Source organism: Nerophis ophidion, linkage group LG20 (assembly GCF_033978795.1).
Source record: "Nerophis ophidion isolate RoL-2023_Sa linkage group LG20, RoL_Noph_v1.0, whole genome shotgun sequence".
NCBI lineage: Eukaryota > Metazoa > Chordata > Actinopteri > Syngnathiformes > Syngnathidae > Nerophis > Nerophis ophidion.
The window spans coordinates 31,466,392-31,494,191 of NC_084630.1; the positions used below are offsets into that span (position 1 = coordinate 31,466,392).

General features: G+C 38.1%; 1 protein-coding gene across 1 annotated transcript; it reads left to right on the forward strand.

Moving 5' to 3' along the window:
* Nucleotides 1–27,520, forward strand: sec23b (SEC23 homolog B, coat complex II component). Its single transcript, XM_061880986.1, has 19 exons — nt 1–185; nt 7,547–7,774; nt 9,519–9,576; nt 9,705–9,791; nt 9,940–10,176; nt 10,517–10,599; nt 10,696–10,840; nt 16,364–16,522; nt 16,627–16,742; nt 17,840–17,963; nt 18,091–18,171; nt 18,258–18,347; nt 18,524–18,630; nt 18,846–18,999; nt 19,089–19,166; nt 20,833–20,994; nt 21,099–21,185; nt 22,875–23,096; nt 26,597–27,520. Exons 2-19 carry the CDS (start codon nt 7,554–7,556, stop codon nt 26,684–26,686), a joined length of 2,301 nt encoding a protein of 766 aa, XP_061736970.1. The 5' UTR covers nt 1–185; nt 7,547–7,553; the 3' UTR covers nt 26,687–27,520.
* Nucleotides 27,521–27,800: the final 280 nt, after the last annotated feature.

A 27,800-nucleotide genomic window follows, 5' to 3' on the forward strand; every position in this document is an offset into this window, starting at 1 on the left:
TGATACTTGGAGTAACACGTCAGTACAGCAGTGCAAAAACCGGCTGATAGGAAGAGAATACCCGCAGTCCAATCTCGGTCGCTTTCCTTATGTTGGTTTTTTAAGCAACACATGCTGTAATTTATTGTAAATAGAATAATCTAATTTCTCATTATCACGACCCGGATAACGATCCAGTATTAAAGGTAAGCACATGTTTGTGTTTCATCCAAAATGAGACCGGATGGTCAAAAAGTGTCTTGAGGCTACATTCCGTTAGCTAACCTGTCGACGTAGCGCTTAGCATAGCAACTGTTAGCATATATAAATACTTTCTTTTGTACTAAATATCAACGACCATTCTCCACGTTGAGGCTTTCAGTCTGTATCTATTGTTGTATTTGAGCGAAATATAATAGGGAATGTTTCTGGCCGGTTGTCACAAAAAAAAATACGTTGCCCTTCTGTCTTTGTATGTGTAAAAATCGACATCGATATCGCTGTTAAAGCAGCAAACATAAACAGAGCCACGTCACTTCAAGTGAGCTATATAACATTAAATATTGTATGTGTGAATGTTGTTTGTAGGGCTGAGCGATATGGCCTTTTATTAATATCTCGATATTTTTAGGCTATGTCACGATACACAATATATCTCTCGATATGTTGCCTTAGCCTTGAATGAACACTTGACACATATTATTACAGCAGTATGATGATTCTATGTGTCCACATTAAAACATTCTTCTTCATACTGCATTAATATATGATACTTGTAAACTTTCATGCAGAGAAGGAAATCACAACTAAGTCAATTGACCAAAACTGTATTTATTAAACAGTTATTAAGCAGTGGCACAAACATTTGTGTCATTTCAGAACAGAAATTGCAAGATTGTCAGAGACATTTTAAAACAAGCTATGTGTGCATGATGTCACTAAGATGACATATCAAAACAACACTAAAAGTGCAGTTTGTGTACAGAACGCCACTACAATAGATTAAAACAAATACAGTGCGCTTTTGTGTATGATGTCACACAGTATATTTTAATAAATGTCAACTAAAAATGAGCTGCATAATAGGAAATCAAATAGTATACGTCCTTCGCTATGTGGTAGGTTCCTGCGGACATTATCTCCTAATGTTGTTGACTATTTTTTTCATACGGTGTTGATTTGGCAACACCGTATGTACCTGTATCTCCCCTTTTCTGTAAGGGGCGCCGGAAGTCGGCAGACCTGTCAGTGATCCTGTTCTGTCTCCCTGTAATGTTTGTCTGATCTTGAATGGGATTGTGGTGAAGATGTTAATTTTCTGAAGGAATAAATAAAGTACTATCTATCGATCGATCGATCCATCTAATTGTTCAACATCTTCCCGCTTGAAGCCAAACCACCGCCAGACGATGGACCCTGTGCTGTTTTTCTTGGGAATTAATTATTCCTTAATTTGTTACCAGATTTGCACCTTCTCTCTCGTATTACCACCCGCACCGCACCGTAAGCATCACGGCTAACGTTACCATGTCGCTACCTCTCTGCTCTGCGGGAACGTGTGGCGTTGCAAATGTTACGTATGTAAAAGGTGGGTTTGTTTTAACTCTATGAGGAGAGACAAGAAAGAGTGGGGAACGCATGCAGTCTAATGCCCGCAGCTAAAAGCAACTGTGTGAGAATTTATAGTCGAATATCACAATAGTCATTTTCTATGTCGCACAGAGACAAACCCACGATGTAGCGAGTATATCGATATCGCCCAGCCCTAGTTATTTGTCTGTCTGTGTTGGCCTGACAGGGACAATATTGAACTGCTATTTAAGCTCCAGAAAAAGACAAATAGAATGATACATTATGCCCAACATAGACCACATACCAATAATCTGTTCATAATGAGTATTTTTTTTTTTACTAAATGATATAATCCAATACAGTATCTTTGAAGTTATGTTTATGGCCTCATAAAGGGCTCTACCTGCAAATATACATAGTCTGTTTTCACTCAGATGGTCCACATGAACTCAGGGGTGTCCTGAAGTTCAAGCATAACATGGTGAATTCTACATTTAAGGCTCAAACGTTATCTATAGTGGGGGGTGAAACTGTTGGACAATGTGCGGAGAAATTAAACTTCTAGTCTTCTAACTTACGAGTGTTCAACCGTGCGGGAAATAAATGTGTTGGTGGGAAACTATCAAAAACGTAACTAGTTGTTTGGACTATCTCAACTGTGGGACACAGGTGCAAAATAACTCCCTGTGGAATAAGGGACATAACACACCAGACAAGGCTTCAGAAGACGAAAGATACCCAGGCAAGATGGAGCTAATCTCATGGTTGCTCAATGCTATTGACAAAGTGTTTTCCAGCATGTTGATCTTGTTCTGAAATTGTCATATATACATCAGATCTGCTGTTGAAACTTGGACTATATAACCAACATATAAATTGATTGTAAATTAGGGGCATGGATAAGCATTTTTACTTTTGTCCCCGTATACCTTTTCAGTGGGTGCCGTTGCATGTCTGTCAAATTACAAAGAGTGATGAAGTGTTGCTATATATGTCTGCCAGAATAAATGCATTCATTCATTCACCCCTGCGACCCCGAGAGGGACAAGCGGTACTAAATGGATGGATTTACAAACAAACATCACAGACACATTTCATTTGCTGTTTACAAAAAAACTGTGCCCGTTTGGTGCAATGGTTCACCACTCCTTTGGGCTGGGGGCAAAAGAAACACTGCCTTCACTTATGCCATCAAGCAAGAACAAATATTGTTCCCTTGGGAGTTACCCGTCCACTTGCCATTGTTGGGATAATGATTTCTGGAGCCTATTCCAGCTTCACACGGGCGGAAGGCAGGGTCAGGCCTTGAATTTTAACTTTCAGGCAAGTGTTGCCTTAAAGAAGGGCTCATATTTTAGGGCAACAAAACAAGTTGGAAAGCAATATTTTGGTACCGGTACTAAAATTATTTTGGTACTTTTCTAAATAAAGGGGACCACACAAAATTGCATTATTGGCTTTGTTTTAACAAAAAATCTAAGGGTACATTAAACACAGGTTTCTTATTGCAGTTAAGTCCTTAAATGAAATAGTGAACATATTAGACAACTTTCCTTTTAGCAGTAAGTAAACAAAGGCTCTTAATTAGTCTGCTGAAATATGCAGTAACATTGTGTCATTTATCATTCTATTTTTGTGCCAACATTATTAAGGACAAGTGGTAGAACATGAATTATTAATATACTTCATTTATTGTTAATATCTGCTTACTTTCTCTTTTAACGTGTTCTGTCTAAACTTCTGTTGAAATGTAATCACTTATTCTTCTGTTTGATGCTTTACATTAGTTTTGTATGATACCACAAATTTGGGCATCAATCCGATACCAAGTAGGTACAGGATCATAGATTGGTCATATTCAAAGTCCTCATGTGTCCAGGGACATATTTCCAGAGTTTATGAACATAATATACATTTTAAAAAAACAAAAGATGTTCTGATGCCAAAAAATATTGACGTATTCATAGTAGTATCGACTAGATACATGCCTGTTGTTGGTATCAACACAATGGATGTTAGGCGTAGATCCACCAATGGCGTTTGTTTACATTATGATGCTGGTGAAGCATGTTTAGCTGTTCCTCGTCCTGCAGCGATGATACTTGTAAGAAACTTACTTTTTTTGTCACCATGGAGACCAGGATTAGTGATCTCAAAGTAGCTAAAACACTGCAGAAGGTGGATGGACGTTAGCCGCTAGCTAGCTAGCCATGTCTTAAAGCAGCTCTTCCTGAGGGCGTTTCAGTGTTATAACTTCACCTTTGTCGTTAGTTTTTAATCCAAAATGATTGTGTGCTGCCGAACATGCTCCTCTGCTCGTAAACCAGCAATGTCACGACGTGACTTCGACGTGGTACGTTTCAGAGACGGTGTCATATAGAGATGAACATTTTTTATCACGGTTTGTGTTACCAATATTATAACGGTTATTATTATCGCAGTAATTTTAAAGGTGCTCAAAATTAAAAAAAAATACTTATACTGAAATCGTTTAACCAAATTTTCTGTCTTTAAAAACACAAACACATTAAAAATCTATGTATGTACCTCAAGTAGAAGGTTGAATGAGTATATGAAAGCAACACAAGCATTATAAACAAAGTAACATGGCAGAAACTAAATAATACTATAAATAAAGACAAATTAATGTGAACAATTCGCATGATGGGACCTTATGATAGAAGACATAACTGCACTTTTTGTCCATATAGATAAACAATTGTGTTAACATATGAGGTCAAGTTTTATACAAAGGACTGCACGATTTTGGACAAAATAATAATATTATTTTTATCAATATTGAAATCACAATTATTAATCAAGACTATTCACTAAGTTTGGTAAAACTGTTTGGGTGTGAAGGAGATGCCATCATGTAATTTGTAATATCTCATAAAAAACTCTTGATTCTGAATCAATATATGTAAAGACAAATATTTCTGTTTTTGTTCATTAATAGTATCAGTGATGCCTTTATCTCTAGTTTTACAGTTTCATAGAGAGATTTATTTTTTAAGTTATGTACATTTACATGTATACTAATGTGTGTAAATTTACATGCTGTATCAGGACAGATAAATTGAGAGTTTTGAGCAGAAATCAGTCTTATTGGAAATATACGCGCAACCCCGAAAGGGACAAGTGGTAGAAAATGGAGGGATAGATGGAAAACATGAATGGTTATTAAAGTAATTACTTTGTGGAATGAAAAAAACACAAGAAATGTAAAAAAAAGCCTGGTGTTTACTTTTTGATATCAATATAAAAGACAAAGCAGTTTGGTTAATGATGACAAAGTCAAAGAAACAAGCTTTGTTCTTCAACAACAACTGTGTACAACAGATTCGCCAACAAAAATAGAGTGATACCTCGTACGTCTAATATACAATCTTTGTGGCTCACAGACAACTCAGCCTGCGTTCAATTTGATGACAAAAATTTTTAGCTAGTATTGATATTTTTGGAACGCTGATAAAGTTAGCAGTTAAATAAAGGAGTGAACATCCCAGTAAACAAACTAAAGACTTTATAAACAAGTTGAGGCAACGTTCCTGACACATCGCCTGCTCCATGCTAACTCCTAGTCCCAGGAGCTGACGGAAGGACGCCAGCTGCACGTTCTAAATGAAACTGCAACATCAAACGTAGTTCTCCTCCTTGCGCTCTTAATCGCACACCGAGACTCCACGGACATAGAAGCGATGGAAATGAAGCGATCGGCTCCGTTATCTCAGAGGGAATATTTTCAAAACAAACTGAGATAGGCACCATCACCCCCCGCGACTCCAAAAAGGGACAAGCAGTAGAAAATGGATGGATGGAAAGTCCATGGAGTCGCTGCCATGTTTCCCGAGCTGAACGGCTCTAGTGCGCATATGCAAACTCTGCGGCGCTTCAGTAATCAGGAAGTAAGCAGTTACCTAAACTGCATTACTAAATGACAGATTTTCGGTAATTAAAAATTTGATTGATTGATAAAAATTTAAACAGTGTTACTTACTAGGGGTGTAACGGTACGTATATTTGTATTGTTCGGTTCGGAGGTGTACCGAACGAGTTTCCACACGAACATATGTTAAGCTAAAGTCTTAACAAGCTGCGCCGCTCCGTTTTGCCTCAGTCTCCTACACAGCACCCAGCGTTGTGCCACCCACACAACCAGCTGATTGGTTACATATATAGCGGTAACAGCCAATCAGCAGTGTGTATTCAGAGCGGTAACAACCAATCAACAGTGCCTATTCAGAGTGCATGTAGTCAGCGCTTCAGCGTCAAGCAGATAGGTGTCTAGCAGGTGAGCAGCGGACTCTCCCCAAATTATAATAAACACCTCTCAGTCAACGTTCTAGATGACATTCTAGAAAAAAACTGCAGCTCAGCTTGCTCGCAGTCCTGGCTTTAGGTGAAGGCTAATTAACTTTTAGCGTAACGTTGGCTCATTTTGGTGTGCGTGCGTGCGTGCGTGCGTGATAAAATAATGTAACTGCATCATTAAGCCTACATGAACTCCATGGTTTTCAGGGATGAATAGTCTCTCCCATTGCTATTGTGCTATCTTCTTCAGCTATAGTTACATTAATCATTTGTAATGTAGCAGCCTAGTTTGAATGGCAGGGTACCTGCTATAACATGTTGATAAAAATATAACATTTACATAATAAAAATCAACTACAGGCGTCCCAAATGCTGTAATAAATTAAGCATGATGAGTTTACTTGAAATTGTTTAATGTTGCACTTTTTATATGTAGAAGAAAAGTTCTGTCATTTTATTTAATCCGAGCAACAAATTGAGGCAGTTTAATGTTGATTAACGTGGGCAGAATTACTATAGTGTTCCCAATGTTAAAAGGATAAAGCCATTGTTTACAAATTTGGTAAATAAATAACCAAAAAATTAATATTTTTTTGTTTTCTTACTGTACCGAAAATGAACCGAACCGTGACATCTGAACCGAGGTATGTACCGAACCGAAATTTTGGTGTATGGTTACACCCTTATTACTAACAGTCTGTAGAGTTTTACCGCTGTTTATCATTGTACCATTTATTGTTACATCCCTAGTCCATTAACAAGTAAGTAGTCAAGGCCGGTCAGAGCATGTTCTTGCTGTAAATGTTGGTCAGTTTTCATGTCATTACTCCCAATCACAAGGGCGGGCGCGGCTAAATTCGAGCCCTGCAGGGTACACACTGGACAAGTCGCCAACACAGATAGACAGACAATTTTCACACTCACATTTATTCACAAAACTGTTTACTCTTGCACAAAGTAAGATAGCAATATATTGATGCATAATTGTGCTTACCTAGTGTAGATGGGTCCACAGACCCTTTGCAAGCATCATAGTCCATAATCCACATAATCAGTCATCCAGAGGTTTATTTCCTGTTTTTTGGTGAAAACAGACTCGAGGGTTTAACTAAAAGTTCAAATTATGTTTAAAAAGCACAGTCCAATCCTTAGAATAGGGTTCTTTAACTGGGGTCCTCCTTATTGGATCCATTAAGTCCAAGGATTCTTGATCAGTTGTAAATGAACCATTCATTTAATAATAATGACGGGCCCCCAGGGTTTTGCAGAATATTTAGTGTACTCTTTAGTGGATTTATTTAATTATCTTTACTTTTCACTAATTATATATAAAGTTGATCATCATAGCTTTTGTTGGATCTTTAAAGTTGTCTGTGACTCATAAAAAAGTTGAGATCCATTGTCCACAACTAACATGGGCTGTTTTTGTTTGACAAAATGTGTCCTCCAACAGGATTCACGTGTTTGCTAAAGGTGTAACATTTCACTGAGACATGCCAATAAAAATTAAGTCATTCACTAATCCTAACAGTTTACCAGGGATTCATGATTTTAAAAATAGTTTTTACATATTTATATCTTAAAAACAGTTCAAAGAGCTTCTGTACTGTTGCTGTAAGACAAACGTGTTGAGTGACTCGGTCTTGCGCATTGTCTCACATTGTTTTTTCCCTTGCTTTAGCTTACTGATGGCCACTTATCAAGAGTTCATCCAACAGAATGAGGACAGGGATGGGGTGAGATTCAGCTGGAATTTCTGGCCCTACAGTCGACTGGAGGCAACCAGGCTTGTGGTGCCGGTCTCTTGTCTCTTCACTCCCCTCAAGGAGAGGCCTGACTTGCCCCCGGTCCAATATGAACCTGTCATGTGCAGCCGGGCTAACTGCAAGGCAGTACTCAATCCATTGTGGTGAGTTGCAGAAAAATTAGAAATGATGCGTGTTGCCAGTACTTGTCTTTCAAGAGTAAAAAAAAAGTGAAGCATTAGTAAAATTAAGACCTCAATGAAACTGCGTGAAGGGGGTCATACTATATTTTTTTCTACATTTATAACTGGTCCTTCTGGTCTACATGGCATGTAACATTGGTGCTTTGGTTAACATTTTGCATAGATGTAGTTTTACAAACCATCTTCAAGCATCTTTCTGAATGTCTCTTCAGGATGTGTCCTATTTACAAAGCCCTCCTTCAGGCCAGGCCTCCATCGACTGTGTCTCCACCCTTGTCAGCCATTTTACAGTTTTAACGCTTCCATATTGTGCCTACTAACAGATACAAGTTAGACCTATTCAGGACTTTTGATAAAAAATGGCAACAGGAAAGATTTTTGATATGCTTGTGCATTTACAAGTTTGTCTGCCCCACACAAGAGGACAGAGAAAAAATAAGGAACTTATTGACTAAAACTTATTAAAAATGGCTGACTCGAGCAAATCTTCGGGTATCCGCTAACATAAGATAAAATACGTCACTCAAATGGCAAATTCCAAACGGCTTTTTTGTCGCAAGTTTGTGCAAACATTTTGTAACATGTTGAGATTAGGTGAGAGGACGGAAGTGCTACACTGTTGAAGAGCAGACAAGGTTTCTGGAATCATAAGTTGCAAAAATGTATGGGTCCTTTTTCTGGATGATTACTGTCGCTAAAGTAAAATAAATAAATAAATGGGTTGTACTTGTATAGCGCTTTTCTACCTTCAAGGTACTCAAAGCGCTTTGACACTACTTCCACATTTACCCATTCACACACACATTCACACACTGATGGAGGGAGCTGCCATGCAAGGCGCCAACCAGCACCCATCAGGAGCAAGGGTGAAGTGTCTTGCTCAGGACACAACGGACGTGACGAGGTTGGTTCTAGGTGGGATTTGAACCAGTGACCCTCGGGTTGCGCACAGCCACTCTTCCACTGCGCCACGCCGTCCCTAAGTACATCAATCTCCTGCAGTTGTATGCTGTCTATGTTAAAAGGGCCGTTTGCAACTTGCTCAAGGTTACATTTTTATCAGCAAAACGTATAACAAAAACACCACTGACTAGCTTATGTTACCGTTAGTGGTTTAACTGAACACATTTGTTTTACAGTTGTCTGTAGTCACTCACCCTGTCTCGTCGACAAGTTGCTGTGCTTACACATGTACAAAACAGTCCAAGAGAAGCAACAAACAATTTGCAGTCATGTTGTTTTTATGATATACATTTAATGACAGCGAACGGTAAGTGTCCATATCGCCATCATTAGCTAACAGCACTCACAGCTAATGCCTGTGCACGTGTTACGTACACACTTAGTTACTTCATTACGTCCTTGAAGCTGTAAGAGGGTGCGATATACAGTGTAAAGTACATTGGAAAGACGTGTTACGTACACACTTAGTTACTTCGTTACGTCCTTGAAGCTGTAAGAGGGTGCAATATACAGTGTAAAGTACATTGGAAAGTTAGCGCCCTTTTGGAATCTGGGTAAATGTTGCAAACAGCCTCTTTTAATACTGACTCAATCAAATGTGACCAAGTAACCACAGAAGGGGACAATAGCTAAATTGGCCATAAAAAGTTTTTGCCTCAACCAACAGGTCTTTTATTTCTCAAGGTTTTTTAAACACATTATTCCTCTTGACATGGCAAATGCTTGTTTTGTTGTTTTACAGTCAAGTTGACTTCCGAGCAAAGATTTGGGCGTGCAACTTTTGCTTCCAGAGAAACCCAGTAAGTACTGACTGTACCGGAAACATAAATGTTTAATAAGCTCTAATTTTGTATGGACTATCTACACCACTAGTTTAGCACAATCCAACAATTTTCTTTTTCCCTTTTTTTTTTTTTTTTTTTTGCAGTTCCCTCCTTCTTATGCAGGAATATCAGAAGTGAACCAGCCAGCTGAACTCATGCCCCAGTTTTCCACCATTGAGTACATAGTACAGGTACACACTACACACATGTTTGAACTCTGACTCAAGGCATGGAACTGATAAAGTACAGTGTGTACTCTTCCAATGCTGGCTATTTGAACATTAGTTTACCAAACACATTGAATCAACACTGAATGTTTTGCAATCTTGCTATTTATAGCGTGGAGCCCCAGCTCCCCTGATCTTCCTGTATGTGGTAGACACATGTTTGGAAGAAGAGGACCTCCAGGCACTAAAAGAGTCACTTCAGATGTCCCTCAGTCTTCTGCCTCCCAATGCTTTAGTAGGCCTCATCACATTTGGACGCATGGTCCAGGTTCACGAGCTCAGCTGTGAGATGATTTCCAAAAGCTATGTGTTCAGGGGCACCAAGGATCTCACCTCTAAACAGATCCAGGTGAGTAGAGCAAGAGAGTGACGATTAGCTAATGTTTTGTCTAACAAACATGCTTGCAATGCTGACAATCCTGCATGATAAGTCAAATGTTCTAGTTTTGTGATTTTAGAGTAACATTTTTGAATTGGTGACATCAGGGGTGTTGCTTAACGTACAACTTGGTAGAGATTGGATTTATGGCTCTTTCAAGGGAGCAGTTCCCGTCAAAGAGCCATTTTAAAAAGACTAGCTCATTTTTTTAAAGATTTTTAGAGTTTATTTTGAATAAAGGATTGATACCAACGTTTTTTCCATTTTATATACCTGTAAAATTTACTTTAACAACTGTTGTATATTTTAGGAGATGTTGGGTTTAACCAAGCCAGCAGCAACAGGACAGCAAGGGCGCCCACCTGCACCTCAAGATGCTGCAGCCTCTTGCAGGTAGCGGAACTTCCTGAGCGAAGTCTGTCGGTAAATGGCAGACATTTGAAAAGTAAAAAATAAAAACGCTACTAATGTTTGCTCTATCCTTTGCAGGTTCCTTCAGCCTGTGCACAAAGTTGATATGAACTTGACTGATTTACTGGGGGAGCTTCAGCGAGACCCCTGGCCAGTTCCTCAGGGTAAACGGCCTCTCCGTTCTACTGGCGTTGCTCTGTCTGTTGCTGTTGGTCTGCTTGAGGTAAATCAACCACAGACACATTCACAAAATCGCAACTTGAAGATCATACATTTTTCAAGAAATGGTCATAGCATTAAAAAAAAACTTAAGTCATATGTATATACACTACCGTTCAAAGGTTTGGGGTCACCCAAACAATTTTGTGTTTTCCATGAAAAGTCACACTTATTCACCACCATACGTTGTGAAATGAATAGAAAATAGATTCAAGACATTGACAAGGTTAGAAATAATGATTGTATTTGAAATTTGATTTTTTTTTACATCAAACTTTGCTTTTGTCAAAGAATCCTCCATTTGCAGCACTTACAGCATTGCAGACCTTTGGCATTTTGGTTGTTAATTTGTTGAAGTAATCTGGAGAAATTGCACCCCACGCTTCTAGAAGCAGCTCCCACAAGTTGGATTGGTTGGATGGGCACTTCTTGCATACCATACGGTCAAGCTGCTCCCACAACAGCTCAATGGGGTTCAGATCTGGTGACTGCGCTGGCCACTCCATTACCGATAGAATACCAGCTGCCTGCTTCTTCTCGAAATAGTTCTTGCACAATTTGGAGGTGTGTTTTGGGTCATTGTCCTGTTGTAGGATGAAATTGGCTCCAATCAAGCGCTGTCCACTGGGTATGGCATGGCGTAGAAAAATGGAGTGATAGCCTTCCTTATTCAGAATCCCTTTTACCCTTTATAAATCTCCCACCTTACCAGCACCAAAGCAACCCCAGACCATCACATTACCTCCACCATGCTTAACAGATGGCGTCAGGCATTCTTCCAGCATCTTTTCAGTTGTTCTGCATCTTACAAACGTTCTTCTTTGTGATCAAAACACCTCAAACTTGGATTCATCCTTCCACAACACTTTTTCCAGTCTTCCTCTGTCCAATGTCTGTGTTCTTTTGCCCATCTTAATCTTTTTGTTTTATTGGCCAGTCTCAGATATGGCTTTTTCTTTGCCACTCTGCCCCGAAGCCCAGAATCCCGCAGCCGCCTCTTCACTGTAGATGTTGACACTGGTGTTTTGTGGGTACTATTCAATGAAGATGCCAGTTGGGGCCCTTTGAGGCGTCTGTTTCTCAAACTAAAGACTCTAATGTACTTATCTTCTTGCTCAGTTGTGCAACGCAGCCTCCCACTTCTTTTTCTACTCTGGTTAGAGCCTGTTTGTGCTGTCCTCTGAAGGAAGTAGTACACACTGTTGTAGGAAATCTTCAATTTCTTAGCAATTTCTCGCATGGAATAGCGTTCATTTCTTAGAACAAGAATAGACTGCCGAGTTTCAGATTAAAGTTCTCTTTTTCTGGCCATTTTGAGCATTTAAGTGACCCCACAAATGTGATGCTCCAGAAACTCAATCTGCTCAAAGGAAGGTCAGTTTTGTAGCTTCTGTAACGAGCTAAACTGTTTTTAGATGTGTGAACATGATTGCACAAATGTTTTCTAATCATCAATTAGCCTTCTGAGCCAATGAGCAAACACATTGTACCATTAGAACACTGGAGTGATAGTTGCTGGAAATGGGCCTCTATACACCTATGTAGAAATTGCACCAAAAACCAGACATTTGCAGCTAGAATAGTCATTTACCACATTAGCAATGTATAGAGTGTATTTCTTTAAAGTTAAGACTAGTTTAAAGTTATCTTCTTTAAAAAGTACAGTGCTTTTCGTTCAAAAATAAGGACATTTCAATGTGACCCCAAACTTTTGAACGGTAGTGTATATATTTGTACAATAGGTTGTATTCACCTGATGTGTCGTCCGACTCATAAAATATGTGAGACTCGAAGTGGTGGGCCAGCGACAGTCTCAAAGAAAGATGTCCTATGCCTGTTATTTTGAGCTCTTGGAACTGTTTAAAACACAAAAAGGATAAACATTTCTTCAGAGTTCCTCGAAAGGTATTCAAGAAGTGTCAAAAAGTGCAAGATTTTACAAAAAATGTCAAAAGATGTGCACACTCCAGTCCCACGGAGCAAATTGAGTCGAAGAACGCACAAGTGTACAGTGATCACTTGTTTGATACCTTTTTAAAGTTTATCATTACCTATTTAAGTGTTACCTTGATATTATTTGTATTTCACCCTGTTTTGAAGCTTTTAAAAACACATTTTTTGCTGCAAATGTTCCGTAAAGCACCAGCTAGGCAAGTCTAAATAAAAGAAAGCAAATATGAAAAAATTAATATTTGTAAACGCCGCGTGCGACAAAAAGGCAACAAACATGTCGATGCAAAGTGAAATTATGAAATGCAACCTTACCCAAACAAAAATGATGCATATTCATCCAGGAGAGTCTTGATACAAATTCCCTTGACACAGCCACACAAAGAAGTTGTAGACCTCAACACTTTTCCAAGTTTTCATCGGTGTTGTCGTGTAGAATGACGTCTGGAGCACCAGATAGTTCAACATGTATGACAACGCGGCCGACGGTTAATCCCTGATAGCACTCGACCATACTTTTTTTTTTTTTTAACGTATAGGGGTAGATTCCATTGCATATTTAGTTTGCTGCAATCTGCTTTTTAGTGGTATGGTCTAGGCCCCTCGTGTACTCAGTTTGCACTCTGTTTGCTGCACATCAGTAGCCATATGGTTTTGGTGACCCACCACTTTGTTCACTTGAATTCAAAAGGCACGTGACGGAATATAACTTATTCTTAACACTGTCCTGTTGTTCCTGTAATGTTGCTTGTTTATGAGTTATGGCTATTTTATACTCCCGTCAGAAGTCTCCAATCAGAAACTTACCTAAAATGTTTTAATTACTGTTCAAATTAGATATCGTGACTTTTTTTCTCCACAACCAAATACCAAAATTACATTATATGTGGTGTTTGAGAAGAGACCTGTCATGTAAATTGACACTAAGGAGATTATACCATTCATAAATACTAATCACAAATAGCTCCTGGCTGTGTGATTTGTCAAAGGAGTGCAAATGGGGTAATGGTTTGAGACTCCAAACATTAACAGTTTGTTAAAGTAGAAAATGTTACTACCCAATATTTCATTGCACTGACAAGAGAACCTGGATTTTAACAATCAGTTTTTGTTATTCAGTGATATGGAAACTCATATTTATTAATTTAGAGATATGACCATATAAGCAGTCAGTTAATAATGTATGGTTTTAAGTTTTTCAAACATGAATACATTAATGTATTATATTGGCACATGAATAGTTTCAATATGATGCATATTTCTTTCCAGTTTATAACCTGTCCAAAAAGTAGACCGTAGTTAATCCAATCCCTTTTCAATTTCATAGCGATTACTAAGACATTATTTCAAATCCAGAAATAGCGTTTATAATAAATAGTTCAATATTTTTTTAATTCACATTATGGGATAAATTGTCTGATTTTCAATAGAGTTTAAAACGTTTCTCAGGGTTCTTCTTTGTACTTTGTAAATACTTGTAGTTTGAACAGTTTCTCAAACTGAACCATATTAGTATTTTGTTTGACTTCTTTATGTAATCCATTCCTTAATTTATGTCCACATATACTAATACACGAAAGGATTTAAGTCTTGTACGCGCATACAAATGTTTTAATTAAAAAAAAAATCCCAGGTAATATTTGTCTTTTTTTTTCCAAGAAGAATTGTTGTACATTCTTAGGTAGCAGGTTATAGGTTGTACATCATTTTAGGTTTTCACAAATGCACCAAAACATTGAATTTAAATATTTTTAGTTCAATAAAAAGGGTTTGAGTATTCTCTATATTATTTTTTATTATTCTAACTAACCTCCTTTGTAACACAGCGACTGATTGGAGCGTACTTTTGTAGTTATTTCGACACTCTAATTGGTAACTTTAGCGAGCTCTAGAGAATATGGAGTGATTTTTGGTCCAGTGCATATTTTTTTCATTATTAACATATGTTTTGCCAACTTATGTTGTATATTTTATATGAAATTTCCACTTCATTTTATCGTCTTTCACCCCAAAATGTGGTTTCTTTTACTCTGGCAACATCTACATCTACTTATCTGTATTTATTTTTTAGTTTTTGTTATGCTGTTACTGAATATCATTATTTTAGTTTTACTGACATTCAAAAATAGTTAGTTTTTGTCAAACCATCTCTTTAATTTATTTGTTTCTATTGTTATTGTCCCCTGAACAAAATACTCTCGTAGTGTCTGCCAACAGTACTAACTGTAAGTCTTTTGTAGCTTTAAAAATGTTCTCTATTTAGTGATTGAACAATTTTGGTCGCATTATTGGTCTCAGGGGTATGCCATACCCCAAAATGTATTTTGCACGATAGACGTGTGTTCACCCAGCTTCATTTCATGCTTCCTGTTGTTTAAGTAGCTTTTACCATTGTTAAAAAGATTAACCCTCTGATGCCATACTGTTTAAATGTTTTAATTAAGAAATCATGGGTAATTAGTGGAAATGCTTTAGTTGGGTCCAAAAACACTGCAGCTGCACACTGTTGACCATCTATTGTGTTGGTTATCTCTTGGGTTTTCTCAAGTCATGCCATCAATGTTGAAATGTCGGTTATGTATCTGTTTGGGTTCTCCGTATGAGTTCCATTTGTATTTAGGAATTTGTCCAATCTGTTCAGTTGTTTTTCAATAATTTAAGAAAACTGTAGAAGTAAGGAGACAGATTTATAGTTGTAAAACTGGTGTTGGTCTCCAGTCTCTGGTACAACTATTTACATTTTGTTTGGGGATTTGCCTCTTCGAAATGATAGGCTGCTGATTAATGTTGAAGGATCTGAAATCTCTTCAATAACCTTTGTTTCCATATAAACTCTGTTACAATCACTTATATCAGTGCAGCCGGAACTTTAGCCTCTTCCACGTTACTGTTTACAGCGATGCCCATTGCATGAACATTGTCTTCCACCGAAACTTCATTTGATTTTGCTAGTTCAAAGGCCAGTGCCTGTTGCCTTCTCCCGTCATTATCTCCTAATCTCTGTGATTATGTAATGCTAGGGAAACGAAAAAATTCTACTGATTCACTCCACTCCTAAAAGGAGAAGAGGCCTGATAAAATGTGTCCTGTCAGTGACTTCAGACTTAATGGGTTTTTCCAGGCATATTTAACAATATGCCTGGAAATTGTCTTCAATGTGTAAGACAGCGTGACAAAAATGTGTATGCTTGTACTTTGAGTTGTTTTCACTGACTTAAACTGAATCAGACATAAAATAATTGTGTTCTAGACGTCTGGTCTTTTGTCAGCAATCTGAAGGGCTTTGCTTTGCTCAAACTACATCTGAGACTTTTAATTGCTTAGCTCTGCAAAATATATATTTTTTGATTTCTTTTTAAATGGTCCACCATATTTAACTACGTTGTGCAAGTAATGCTTATCAACTACTGAATCTTTGCCCTTAACACAATGCTTCTATGGCATACTTTAGCATCTATTGTCATTAAAACTTAATACGAAACTAATTCAACCTTACAAATGTTGTAGAAAAGGATGTGCCCTTTTTTTTTCCAGACATGTTTGTTAAACACATTTTTCTTACTTTCCACCACTTTAGGGCACATTTCCCAACATTGGTGCTCGCGTGATGCTGTTCATCGGAGGGCCCCCCACTCAGGGACCTGGCATGGTGGTGGGAGACGAACTGAAAACCCCCATCCGCTCCTGGCATGACATCCAGAAGGATAACGCTCGCCACTTGAAAAAGGCTACCAAAGTTAGTGGCATTCAGTCAAACCACACTTTGGAATAAATGTTTACTTTTCTTTAATAATCTGTCCTCATTGACTGAACTTTATCTATGTTCTTTGTGACACACAGTACTATGAAGCCCTGGCCAACAGATCAGCAGTAAATGGCCACAGTATTGATATCTATGCCTGTGCTTTGGACCAGACGGGACTGCTGGAGATGAAGTGCTTATCTAATCTTACTGGGTACGTCACCACCTGACAGCAAAACACCTGTGGGTGTGTAATTGCTTGTTTAAGTATTACGTAGACTGTATTTTGTCCACACGGAACAATCTTTCTATTCTGTGGATGATTCATTCTCAATGAGCAAGAAATGTAAGGAACTCCTTGTTAGTTATAGTTCTTCAAATTTGAATTTTAGAGTTCAATATGCCTCATCTAGTGCTGTTCAAAATGGAAAAAATATATTTATATGTAATATATAGCCCGAATGCAACTGAGATAGGCTCCAGCACCCCCCATGACCCTGAAAGGGACAAGCAGTAGAAAATGGATATAGATAATTTTGGATCCCGTAGTATTTCTTTTTGAAATGATATATCTACAGAATGAATTAATTTAGAGTACCAGTACAGTGGTAAAAGAAGTTGTCTCTATATTAAAGCTATTATCATAAATATATCTGATGTATGACACCGAACGACTTCCAAAGTTTGTGAGTAAATGGATATGATCAAAATAGTATCATTCTCACAAGAGATTCCCGAGCCATTTTAGGAAATAATGAGGAAGCCCGTCACGTCATCTTGTGACGTAGAGGTAGGAACCACAGATCCCTTCGTCACCAACAACAATGAAAATAATGCAGACTTTGAGAGCCACCAACTCTTACTTGGGGAAAAATTATGGTCCATAAGTTGTTGATCCTGAATGTAAGGAGTGTGAGTTATAACTTAGAAGCTCTGCTAAACCGATTCAGCTTTAGTGAAACACTAAGCATCATGTAGCAGTATTGCTAAGTGAAAAACAAGAAATACAAATTACAAGCATAATAAAAATGATAGATTACTGTACAATGTCTGCTCTCACTTCGATGACGACTGATTGGATGTTCAGATTTTCCCGTTTATATAAAGAATTAATCATGTTGCATACATAATAGTGCTTAGCGCTGCCTAACCCCTTTCACATTATAGCCTAAATTCCGACTCTCACTACTAATTATGACAGAATGTAGAAACACCCAATTGGACTGCCAAGTGGAACTATATAACCATTATGCAACGGAGTCCATCCAAAGCAATCAAACATCAGAAATCTTTTCTTTTTTCTATTCTCAGCGGCCACATAGTGATGGGAGACTCCTTCAATACTTCGTTGTTCAAGCAAACCTTCCAAAGAGTTTTCAACAAAGACTATAATGGAGACTTCCGCATGGCCTTTGGGGGTATCTTGGAGGTCAAGGTAAAAAAAAGTGATTTGGAGTAGCAATTGCAGTTTCTCAATTTGTGTAAATATTGCTAAATTATGAATTGGTTCAGGAGTTAAAATTCTCTAAACAAAGTTCTTGAAAAGTGTTTTGTCTATTTAGACTTCGAGAGAGCTGAAAGTTTGCGGGGCCATTGGTCCTTGTGTTTCACTGAATTCTAAGGGCTCCTGCGTATCTGAGAATGTGAGTCATAGTACTACTAGTACTCCACTGACGTTATTTGAGTACTCCTTTGTTATTCACTACAATACATTGTTTGTTCTGTGTAGGAGATGGGTGTTGGTGGCACAACCCAGTGGAAAGTGTGCAGTCTCAACCCTTCCACCACTTTGGGCGTTTATTTTGAAGTTGTGAATCAGGTAGAAAATATTTGCTTGATCATTACGCTTATTTACATTAATTACTTGCCACTAATGAGTATAAATGACTTCTCATTCGTCATTTACCTGGCGACATTCACTCTCTAGGCATGCATAGTTCAGTCCATGTAATGAACGTGAGCTGCCTTTTGACTTGTCTCATGTTGTGTGTGCAGCACAATGCACCAGTGCCACAGGGGGGCCGAGGTGCAATCCAGTTTGTAACCCAGTACCAGCACTCCAACACTCAGAGAAGGATAAGGGTTACAACCATAGCCAGGAAGTAAGATCACTCGTATTATACTGTACAGTGGAAATATTGTGCTGTGATGCTTATACGAACGTCTATCCTCACATTTAGTAGACTTATAACAATATTGACCTAGCTAAACGCTGACTAAGGTAAAATAATAGTTATAGTAATAATCCTTTTTTGTTACTTGCACCACACCAACTGCACCCACAAAGTTCTTCCTATTCTTTGTGTTCCCATCCAAGCTGGGCAGATGCACAGTCTCAAATTCAGCACATTGAGTCGTCCTTCGACCAGGAAGCAGCCGCTGTGCTCATGGCTCGTCTGGGAGTGTTCCGAGCCGAGTCAGAGGAGGGGCCTGATGTCTTACGTTGGCTTGACAGGCAGCTTATTCGCCTGGTGAGTGGAATGTGATGAAGACTTGATTGGTTATCTCATACCTTGTGTGTTTTGTGTAGTCTCCTTGACTCTCTTTCATGTCTTTGCAGTGTCAGAAGTTTGGTCAGTTCAATAAAGATGACCCTACATCCTTCAAACTGTCAGAATCCTTGTCACTTTACCCCCAGGTACGTTGTTGTGACCATTTCTATTTGTGAACTATTAAATTAGGGCTGTTAAAAATATCAAGTTAAAACATGTGATTATTGACAAAAAATGATTGCTTTAATCATGTATGTACGCAGATTAATCACACTATATTTTGATCGTCATGCTTCTTTACCTTAACTGCGGATGATTACCTGAAAGATGAAATGGGTTGCTTTATGGAATGTGATCAAGTCAATATATGAACCAGTGCAAAGATAAGTGACGAGACTAAAGACAGGTTTGGTTCCTCGCAAAGTTAACTCCAAAATACACCAGGACTGGAATTTGGATAAAACTGTTACCAATATGTGAACAAATAAATGATGTACATTGACGTAAAACATTTTTAAAAAATTCCTGGATGATGTCCTGACAAATTGCATTAGTGTCCAACAATTTAGGTACTTTCTTAGGTTAACGTAAAATTATCCAAGCCAGTAATAACCTGTGATTAATTACAATTTATCCAAATCTAAATGTGTAATTAATCTTCCTCAAAAAAACATAATGGAAAATTCAATTATTGGGTTGCATGATGTGTTGCACTGTGTTAGCAGTTGGGGAGCAACATTTCCTCAACAAAAAGTATGGATTTCAGGATCTAAACTGTGACCATCCGGTACCAAAGCCAAATACTTAATGACTAAGCTACTGCAACCACAGATGCTGCTGATATTTAATTCAATACATAAACTCACTAGTCTTTTTATTAGGGACACCTGCACAATCAAATGATTTCCAATGATAAACCTCATCTTGATGGTGTGTTAGTGAGTGAGAAAGCCAGAGCGGACAGACTTTTTACAAGTTGATCAATGTCCCAGCTTGGTGTTACAGCCTTCTGCAATTCAGAGGTGTCAAACATAAGCAGCGTCTTGGTAGTTACCTGGAATCTTCTTGCATTCAAGAGGAGCAGCGAGCCAGCGCAACAAAATCACTACCAACACGGGGCCAAAGAAGGCACTTACGGCCGAGGAGTGTGAAGACATAAGGAATGTGTTACGGTTTTTGCTGTTAAGTAACAATAACAAATAATAATGCAGCTGGTGGAGGAGGTAAAATTTATTTGCATACAGAATGACGATAAGGATCGGCATGTGCAGAAGTTAATAAACAGGGTGGCTGAGCTGGAGCGGTTTACCAGAGTCAATGATGTTGTGACAGGGCTCCACATCAAATCCTGCTCGTATGCTCGTGCGATGGTACCAGGAAGAAGAATTCTGACAAATGTTTTGAACCTTATTGAAAATTAGATAATTCTCATCTTATTATGTAAATCTTAACTGACTTAATTATTATTTAAGGAAACCATTGTATTCATAACTCATTGATTTTAATTGTATTTCAAGATGAGAACAGAAAGTGAACAATTGATTTTGTAATTGCTGAGAATTACAAAATATTTTCATCTTCCTACTCATTATCGAACATGTAAAGAAAAATAAATGTATGATAAATATGTACCGGTAATTTATCATATTGTAACTGTATGCATGATTTAAATAAACTTAAACCGTAATGTTTAATGTATGATTCTATCCTCATGAATATAAGTAAGATACTAACACTTACCTTCTCCCTCATACCATTTAGTGTTCAGCAAGATATTATTTTTTAACATTGTCATCTCTTCCATACCTGCAGTTTATGTTCCACCTGCGGCGATCTCCCTTCCTACAAGTGTTCAACAACAGCCCAGATGAGTCGTCCTATTACAGGCACCACTTTGTCAGGCAGGACCTGACACAATCGCTCATCATGGTCCAGCCCATCCTCTATTCGTACTCCTTTCATGGGCCACCAGAGGTCAGAGTTGCACCTTGTTCCCCGCTGATCTTTGCACTGAGGTGCATAGTCTAGTCTCTCTAGTAAAGTCAGTATTCACATATGTGTTGTTCCTTTCCTATCAGCCTGTGCTTCTGGACAGTAGCAGCATTTTGCCAGATCGAATCTTGTTGATGGACACGTTCTTCCAGCTGGTTATCTACCATGGAGAGGTATTCCGATTAAATCATCTATTTTTCATCCCGCTGCTCAGATTCTGTGGGACGGGACAAGCAACTACAAAACCCAAAACAAGTGAAGTTGGCACATTGTGTAAATAAAAACAGAATGCAATGATTTGCAAATACTTTACAACCTATATTCAATTGAATAGACTTCAAAGTTAAGATACTTAACGTTCGAACTGAGAAACGTTATTGTTAGCCAATATTATCTCATTTGGTATTTGATACCTGCAACAAATCCATGAAATGCTCAGACATTCACAAACAAGGATGGGGCAAGGGTCACCACTTTGTGAACAAATGCGTGAGTAAATTGTCAAACAGTTTAAGAACAACATTTCTCAACGAGCTATTGCAAGAAATTTAGGGATTTCACCATCTACGGTCCATAATATCCTCAAAAGGTTCAGAGAATCTGGAGAAATGACTGCGCGTAAGCAGCATGCCCGTGATCTTCGATCCCTCAGGTGGTACTGCAATAAAAAGCGACATCAGTGTGTAAAGGATATCACCACATGGGCTCAGGAACACTTCAGAAAATCGCTGTCAGTAACTACAGTTTGTCGCTACATCTGTAAGTGTAAATTAAAACTCTACTATGCAAAGCGAAAGCCATATATCAACAACACCCAGAAACGCCGCCGGCTTTGCTGGACCTGATCTCATCTTAGATAGATTGATGCAATGTGGAAAAGTGTTCTGTGGTTTGACTAGTCTAGACCGGGTACTCGACTGGCCTGCCTGTAGTCCAGACCTCTCTGCCGTTGAAAATGTGAGGCACATTAAGAAGCCTAAAATACGACAAGAGAGACCCCGAACTGTTGAACAATTTGAGCTGTACATCAAGCAAGAATGGGAAAGAATTCCCACTTGAAAAGCTTCAAAAATTGGTCTCCTCAGTTCCCAAACGTTTACTGAGTGTTGTTAAAAGGAAAGGCCATGTAACACAGTGGTATAAATGCCCCTGTGCCAACTTTTTTGCAATGTGATGCTGCCATTAAATTCTAAGTTAAGGATTACTTGCAAAAAACTAATTTAGTTTCTCAGTTCCAACAATAAATATATTTTCTTTGCAGTATATTTAAATGAATACAAGTTGAAAAATATTTGCAAATCATTATATTCTGTTTTGTACACAATGTGCCAACTTCACTGGTTTTTGGGTTTTGTATAAAGACGATTAATGAAGCAGTTTGCGCATCACGTTTTTTTTTTTTGTTTTGTTTTGTTTTTTAATTCAGAGGCTAATTATGAATGAAAGCATCAAAGTGACGCTTAAGACTGAGGCGTCAACTCATTTTCCTGGTGGGCCACATCGCAGTTGGGGTAGCGCTCAGAGAGCAGATTTAGGATATTATTCAATTTCCCTAATGTTAACCAACACATTGATGGTAAACTCATTTTGGAATCAGAAGTCAAAATGACGAGAAGATCTTAAAAGTTCAGCTATTGTAGAATTTGCTACAAAAGTTTCAATGACTAAATGAATTAGAAATAGCTTACTGCATTAAATAATGAGTTAATAACTGCATTTGCCTGCAGTACATTTTATTTACATTTTTAAGTCAAAATGTAAATACTATTTTGCAGAAACTGGAGGAATTGGATTTCCTTTAGAGGGCTCTTTATATTTTACTCTTTGACTTTAAATTTGTTCCTCCCCCTTTTTTCCCTCAGACCATAGCTCAGTGGCGAAAGGCCGGTTACCAGGAAATGGCTGAGTATGAAAACTTCAAACAGCTTCTGCAGGCTCCTCTAGATGACGCGCAGGAGATTCTGCAGACACGCTTCCCCATGCCACGCTACGTTGATACGGAGCATGGAGGTTCACAGGCCCGCTTCCTGCTCTCAAAGGTCAACCCTTCCCAGACGCACAACAACCTCTACGCCTGGGGACAGGTATAATTTAGACTTTGATGAAATATACATTGTGCAATTAGGCAGTCAGTACATTTACCGTATTTGTCGGAGTATAAGTCGCACCTGCCGAAAATGTGTTATAAAGAAGGAAAAAAACATATAAGTCGCACTGGAGTATGAGTCGCATTTTTGGGGGAAATGTATTTGATAAAATCCAACACCAAGAATAGACATTTGAAAGGCAATTTAAAATAAATAAAGAATAGTGAATAGTGAACAGGCTGAATAAGTGTACGTTATATGACACATAAATAACCAACTGAGAAGGTGCCTGGTATGTTAACGTATCATATTATGGTAAGAGTCATTCAAATAACTATAACATATACAACATGCTATTCGTTTACCAAACAATCTGCCACTCCTAATTGCTAAATCCGATCAAATCTTATACGTCTAGTCTCTTACGTGAATGATCTAAATAATATTTGATATTTCACGGTAATGTGTTAATAATTTCACACATAAGTCACTCCTTAGTATAAGTTGCACCCCCGTCCGAACTATGAAAAAAACTGTGATTTATAATCCGAAAAATACGGTACATGCACTAAAGAAAACCAAATTATTACTTGAACTCGCTCTGAATAAGCTTTCAACAGCATATGTAAATTTGTTAATTTGATTGTGTTTGGTTTTTTGAAAATAGGATTAACACACCTAGATTATGCAATTTGAAACCAGCTGAATTGGTTGGTTTTGGAATTGTTTAAATCGGTCAAGAAATGTTGAAGTAGTAAAAGTTTTTTAATTGAGAAATTGTATGAAGGAATTTCAGGAAAACCGGGAATGTTTTTTGATTCCTAAACCAACTGTTTTTTTTGTCCTGACTAAGAAAAATGGTTTGACAGTGGAACGGTTGAAATGGTATGAAAAAAAAAGGAGTAGTCCAACGAAAAAGTTTGGAAATAGGGTTAGAAAAAGAACAGGAATTCCTGTAAATTTGTTGAACGTGGAAAAATGGTAGTTTGAACGTCAGTATGAGTTCAATGTGTGGAATGGTTTGAATCGGTTGAAGAATGTGGGAATTGTGGGGAAAAAAAAAAAAATTATGGGAAATCCTGGAATTCCTTTTAGAATTGTTGAAGTACGGCACACAATTCCTGAACCGGCTGAATATTTTGAAGTTGGAACAGTTTGAATCAGATTAAAAACATGGGACTTGTGGAACTTTGAAGAAATGTATGGAGTATGTATTTATTTTAATTTGAGTTGAATTCCCAATTTTTTCTGAAATTCCGTTCTGACGTAATTTCAGAAAAAATTGGGAAAAGCAGGATTTTTTTTTTAATGGTAAAAAAACTTGAATGGTCTAAATGAGTTGAAATGGTTTGTATTGAATTTTTTCAAATCGGTCGACAAATGTTTAAGTAGTAAAATGTTAAATTGAGAAATGGTACTATGGAATTTCGGGAATACCGGGAATTTTTCCATTTCAAAAAACAACTTTTTTTTTTGACCTTGATTAAGAGAGGAATGTTTTGATCGTAGAATGGTTGAAATGCGTTAAAAAATGTGGAAGGAGTAGTCGCCAGAAAAAAGAGTGGAAATAGGGCTTTGAAAAAGCAGGAATTCTGGATGAATCTACAGAATGGTGGAATGTGTTGAAGGTGCAATGGTATGAATAGGTTGAAAAATGTGGAAAAGGTGAAAGTTTGAAAAATGGCCAATTAATTTTGAATGGGGAACATGCAAAAAAAAAAGAACTATGGGAAATCCGGGAATTCTTTTTAGAATTGTTGAAGTAGAGCACACAAATCTTGAACCACCTAAATATTTTGAAGTTGGAACACTTTGAATCAGATGAAAAATATGGGAGTCTTGGAACTTTGAAGAAATGTCCCATTGATTTCAATGGGAATTTCCGAAAAAATGGTGAATTTTGGGAAAAGCGTGATTTTTTTTCTTCTTTTTTTTTATGGTAAAAAACTTAAATGGTCTAAATGAGTCGAAATGGTTGGTGTTTACATTTTTTGTTAAATCGGTCGAAATGTTCAAGTAGTAACATTGAAACTTTGAAACATCAATCAATCAATCAATGTTTATTTATATAGCCCCAAATCACAAATGTCTCAAAGGACTGCACAAATCATTACGACTACAACATCCTCGGAAGAACCCACAAAAGGGCAAGGAAAACTCACACCCAGTGGGCAGGGAGAATTCACATTCAGTGGGACGCCAGCGACAATGCTGACTATGAGAAACCTTGGAGAGGACCTCAGATGTGGGCAACCCCCCCCCCTCTAGGGGACCGAAAGCAATGGATGTCGAGCGGGTCTAACATGTTACTGTGAAAGTTCAATCCATAGTGGCTCCAAGACAGCAGTGAGAGTCCCGTCCACAGGAAACCATCTCAAGCGGATCCGCAGCGTAGAGATGTCCCCAACCGATACAGGCGAGCGGTCCATCCTGGGTCCCGACGAGCGGTCCATCCTGGGTCTCGACTCTGGACAGTCAGTACTTCATCCATGGTCATCGGACCGGACCCCCTCCACAAGGGAGGGGGGGACATAGGAGAAAGAAAAGAAGCGGCAGATCAACTGGTCTAAAAAGGAGGTCTATTTAAAGGCTAGAGTATACAGATGAGTTTTAAGATGAGACTTAAATGCTTCTACTGAGGTAGCATCTCGAACTGTTACCGGGAGGGCATTCCAGAGTACTGGAGCCCGAACGGAAAACGCTCTATAGCCCGCAGACTTTTTTTGAGCTCTAGGAATCATGTGGAAGTAGTCGCCAGAAAAAAGGGTGGAAATAGGGCTTTGAAAAAGCAGGAATTCTGAAAAATCCTGGATTCTTTTTTTAACTTGGAAAAATGATAGTTTGAATTTCCAGAATGGTGGAATGTGTTGAAGGAGGAATGGTTTGAAACGGTGAGGTGAAGTTATGAAAAATGGCCAATTTATTTTGAATGGGAAAAAATGTCCCGGGAAATCTGGGAATTTTTGGATTTTTTAAAAATACAGCCAGTGATCTTCGAATAGGCTGAACAGTTTGAAGTTGAAACGGTTTGAATCGGGTGAAAAATGTTGAAGATAGAACGCACCAAAATCTGGAGAAGAAGAATCAGTTCAATAAATAGATTAATTTTGGTGTAAAAAAAAAAGTGTGAGAATGCCTTTGGAGCATTCACACAATCATACTCCATATACAATACACATTTACTGACTTCTTTGGCGTACCAGACAACAGTTTGAGAATCACCGTGTGCAGAATCATTTGCAAACGGTACATTTCAAGCATACTTCCAACAACTGGGGTCATGGATTAATTAACCTTTTATTTTGAAGTGGGACTGGAGAAAGCAACAAATGGTTCTAAGATGATGTGCAGCATAAAGGGCTTCATCAAAGGGATTACGAGTAACTTACATAAACTAATCAAATGCATTTAGTTCTTTAGTGATCAGAGACGAATAATAAGATGGTATGGTAATATAACAGTGTTTTTCTCGTCCTTTGCTTGGTGTGTAACCACAGGAATCGGGGGCGCCCATCCTCACTGATGACGTCAGTCTGCAGGTTTTCATGGACCACTTGAAGAAGCTGGCTGTGTCCAGCTCGGCATAGACACCCGCTCCTGTACGTCTCACCCCACCCAGCGTGACAAAACAGAAGGAATCCTGATAAGACATTCCAGTTAAGCTGTTAACATCCGTAAGCATTTCTTGTCGGTTATCATCATGTCTCCTCTAAATATTCACTTGGTTTTATCGTCCACTGCCACGACCACATTTTCATAAACGTTACCTGCTAAACTACATCGAACTGTCCTATTTTATATTTTATATGAACTTTAACATGCATATTGATTTCCTTCTTTTGTGTGTGTGTTTATCTGAAAGGCGTATCAACTACACGACACCTAAAATTTCTGGTAAATAAGAATCTTCCAATTGTGTGTGCTTTGTCTCCGATGAAACAAAATGAAGAGTAGACATATATCCTTAATAAATTGTACCACAACTGTGACTCTTAAACTTCCAGCAGACTGCACTTAACTTCTTTTTTTTCCCCCCACTTTTGGTATTAAAGGCTGTTCTAAGAATATTCCCTCCAAATAATGAAGATTACTGGTGCGAGAAATTGAAGTTGAACACGTCATGTGTTTTTTTTTGTTTTTTTTAATGATAAACATTACATTTCATTAGACCGAAGTCCACTCATCCAGTCTTGATCACCATCTGGTACTTCCATCCAATAGCTGTCTGAATATTTTTTTAATCAAACTCTAATGATGGATTTGTCTGGATCGCCAATGTGCTCATGTAGACGTCTAACCTCAAAGCAACCCCTGTTTGTGTCCAACATGTCACATTTGTTTGAGGCCAGTGAATGGCTAACTGCGACATAATTGTACAACTGTAAAGCAATCTAATAAAATAACAAATGGATGATTGCGAATATATTGTGATTGATGCTATCAAAAAAAGTACCTGATGTGACCATATTGCTCTTTGTTCAAACAGAATATGATTGTGGAAGGTATGTTTGATCAAGTGTGCCGTTTAACATGTTGCGAGACCAGAATTTCAATGGTTATATCTATTGATTTCCAACAATACACTATATTGCCAAAAGTTTTTGGCCACCCATCCAAATGAGAATCAAGTGTCCTAATCATTTGGCTTGGCCACAGGTGTATAAGATCAAGCACTTAGGCATGGAGACTGTTTCTACAAAC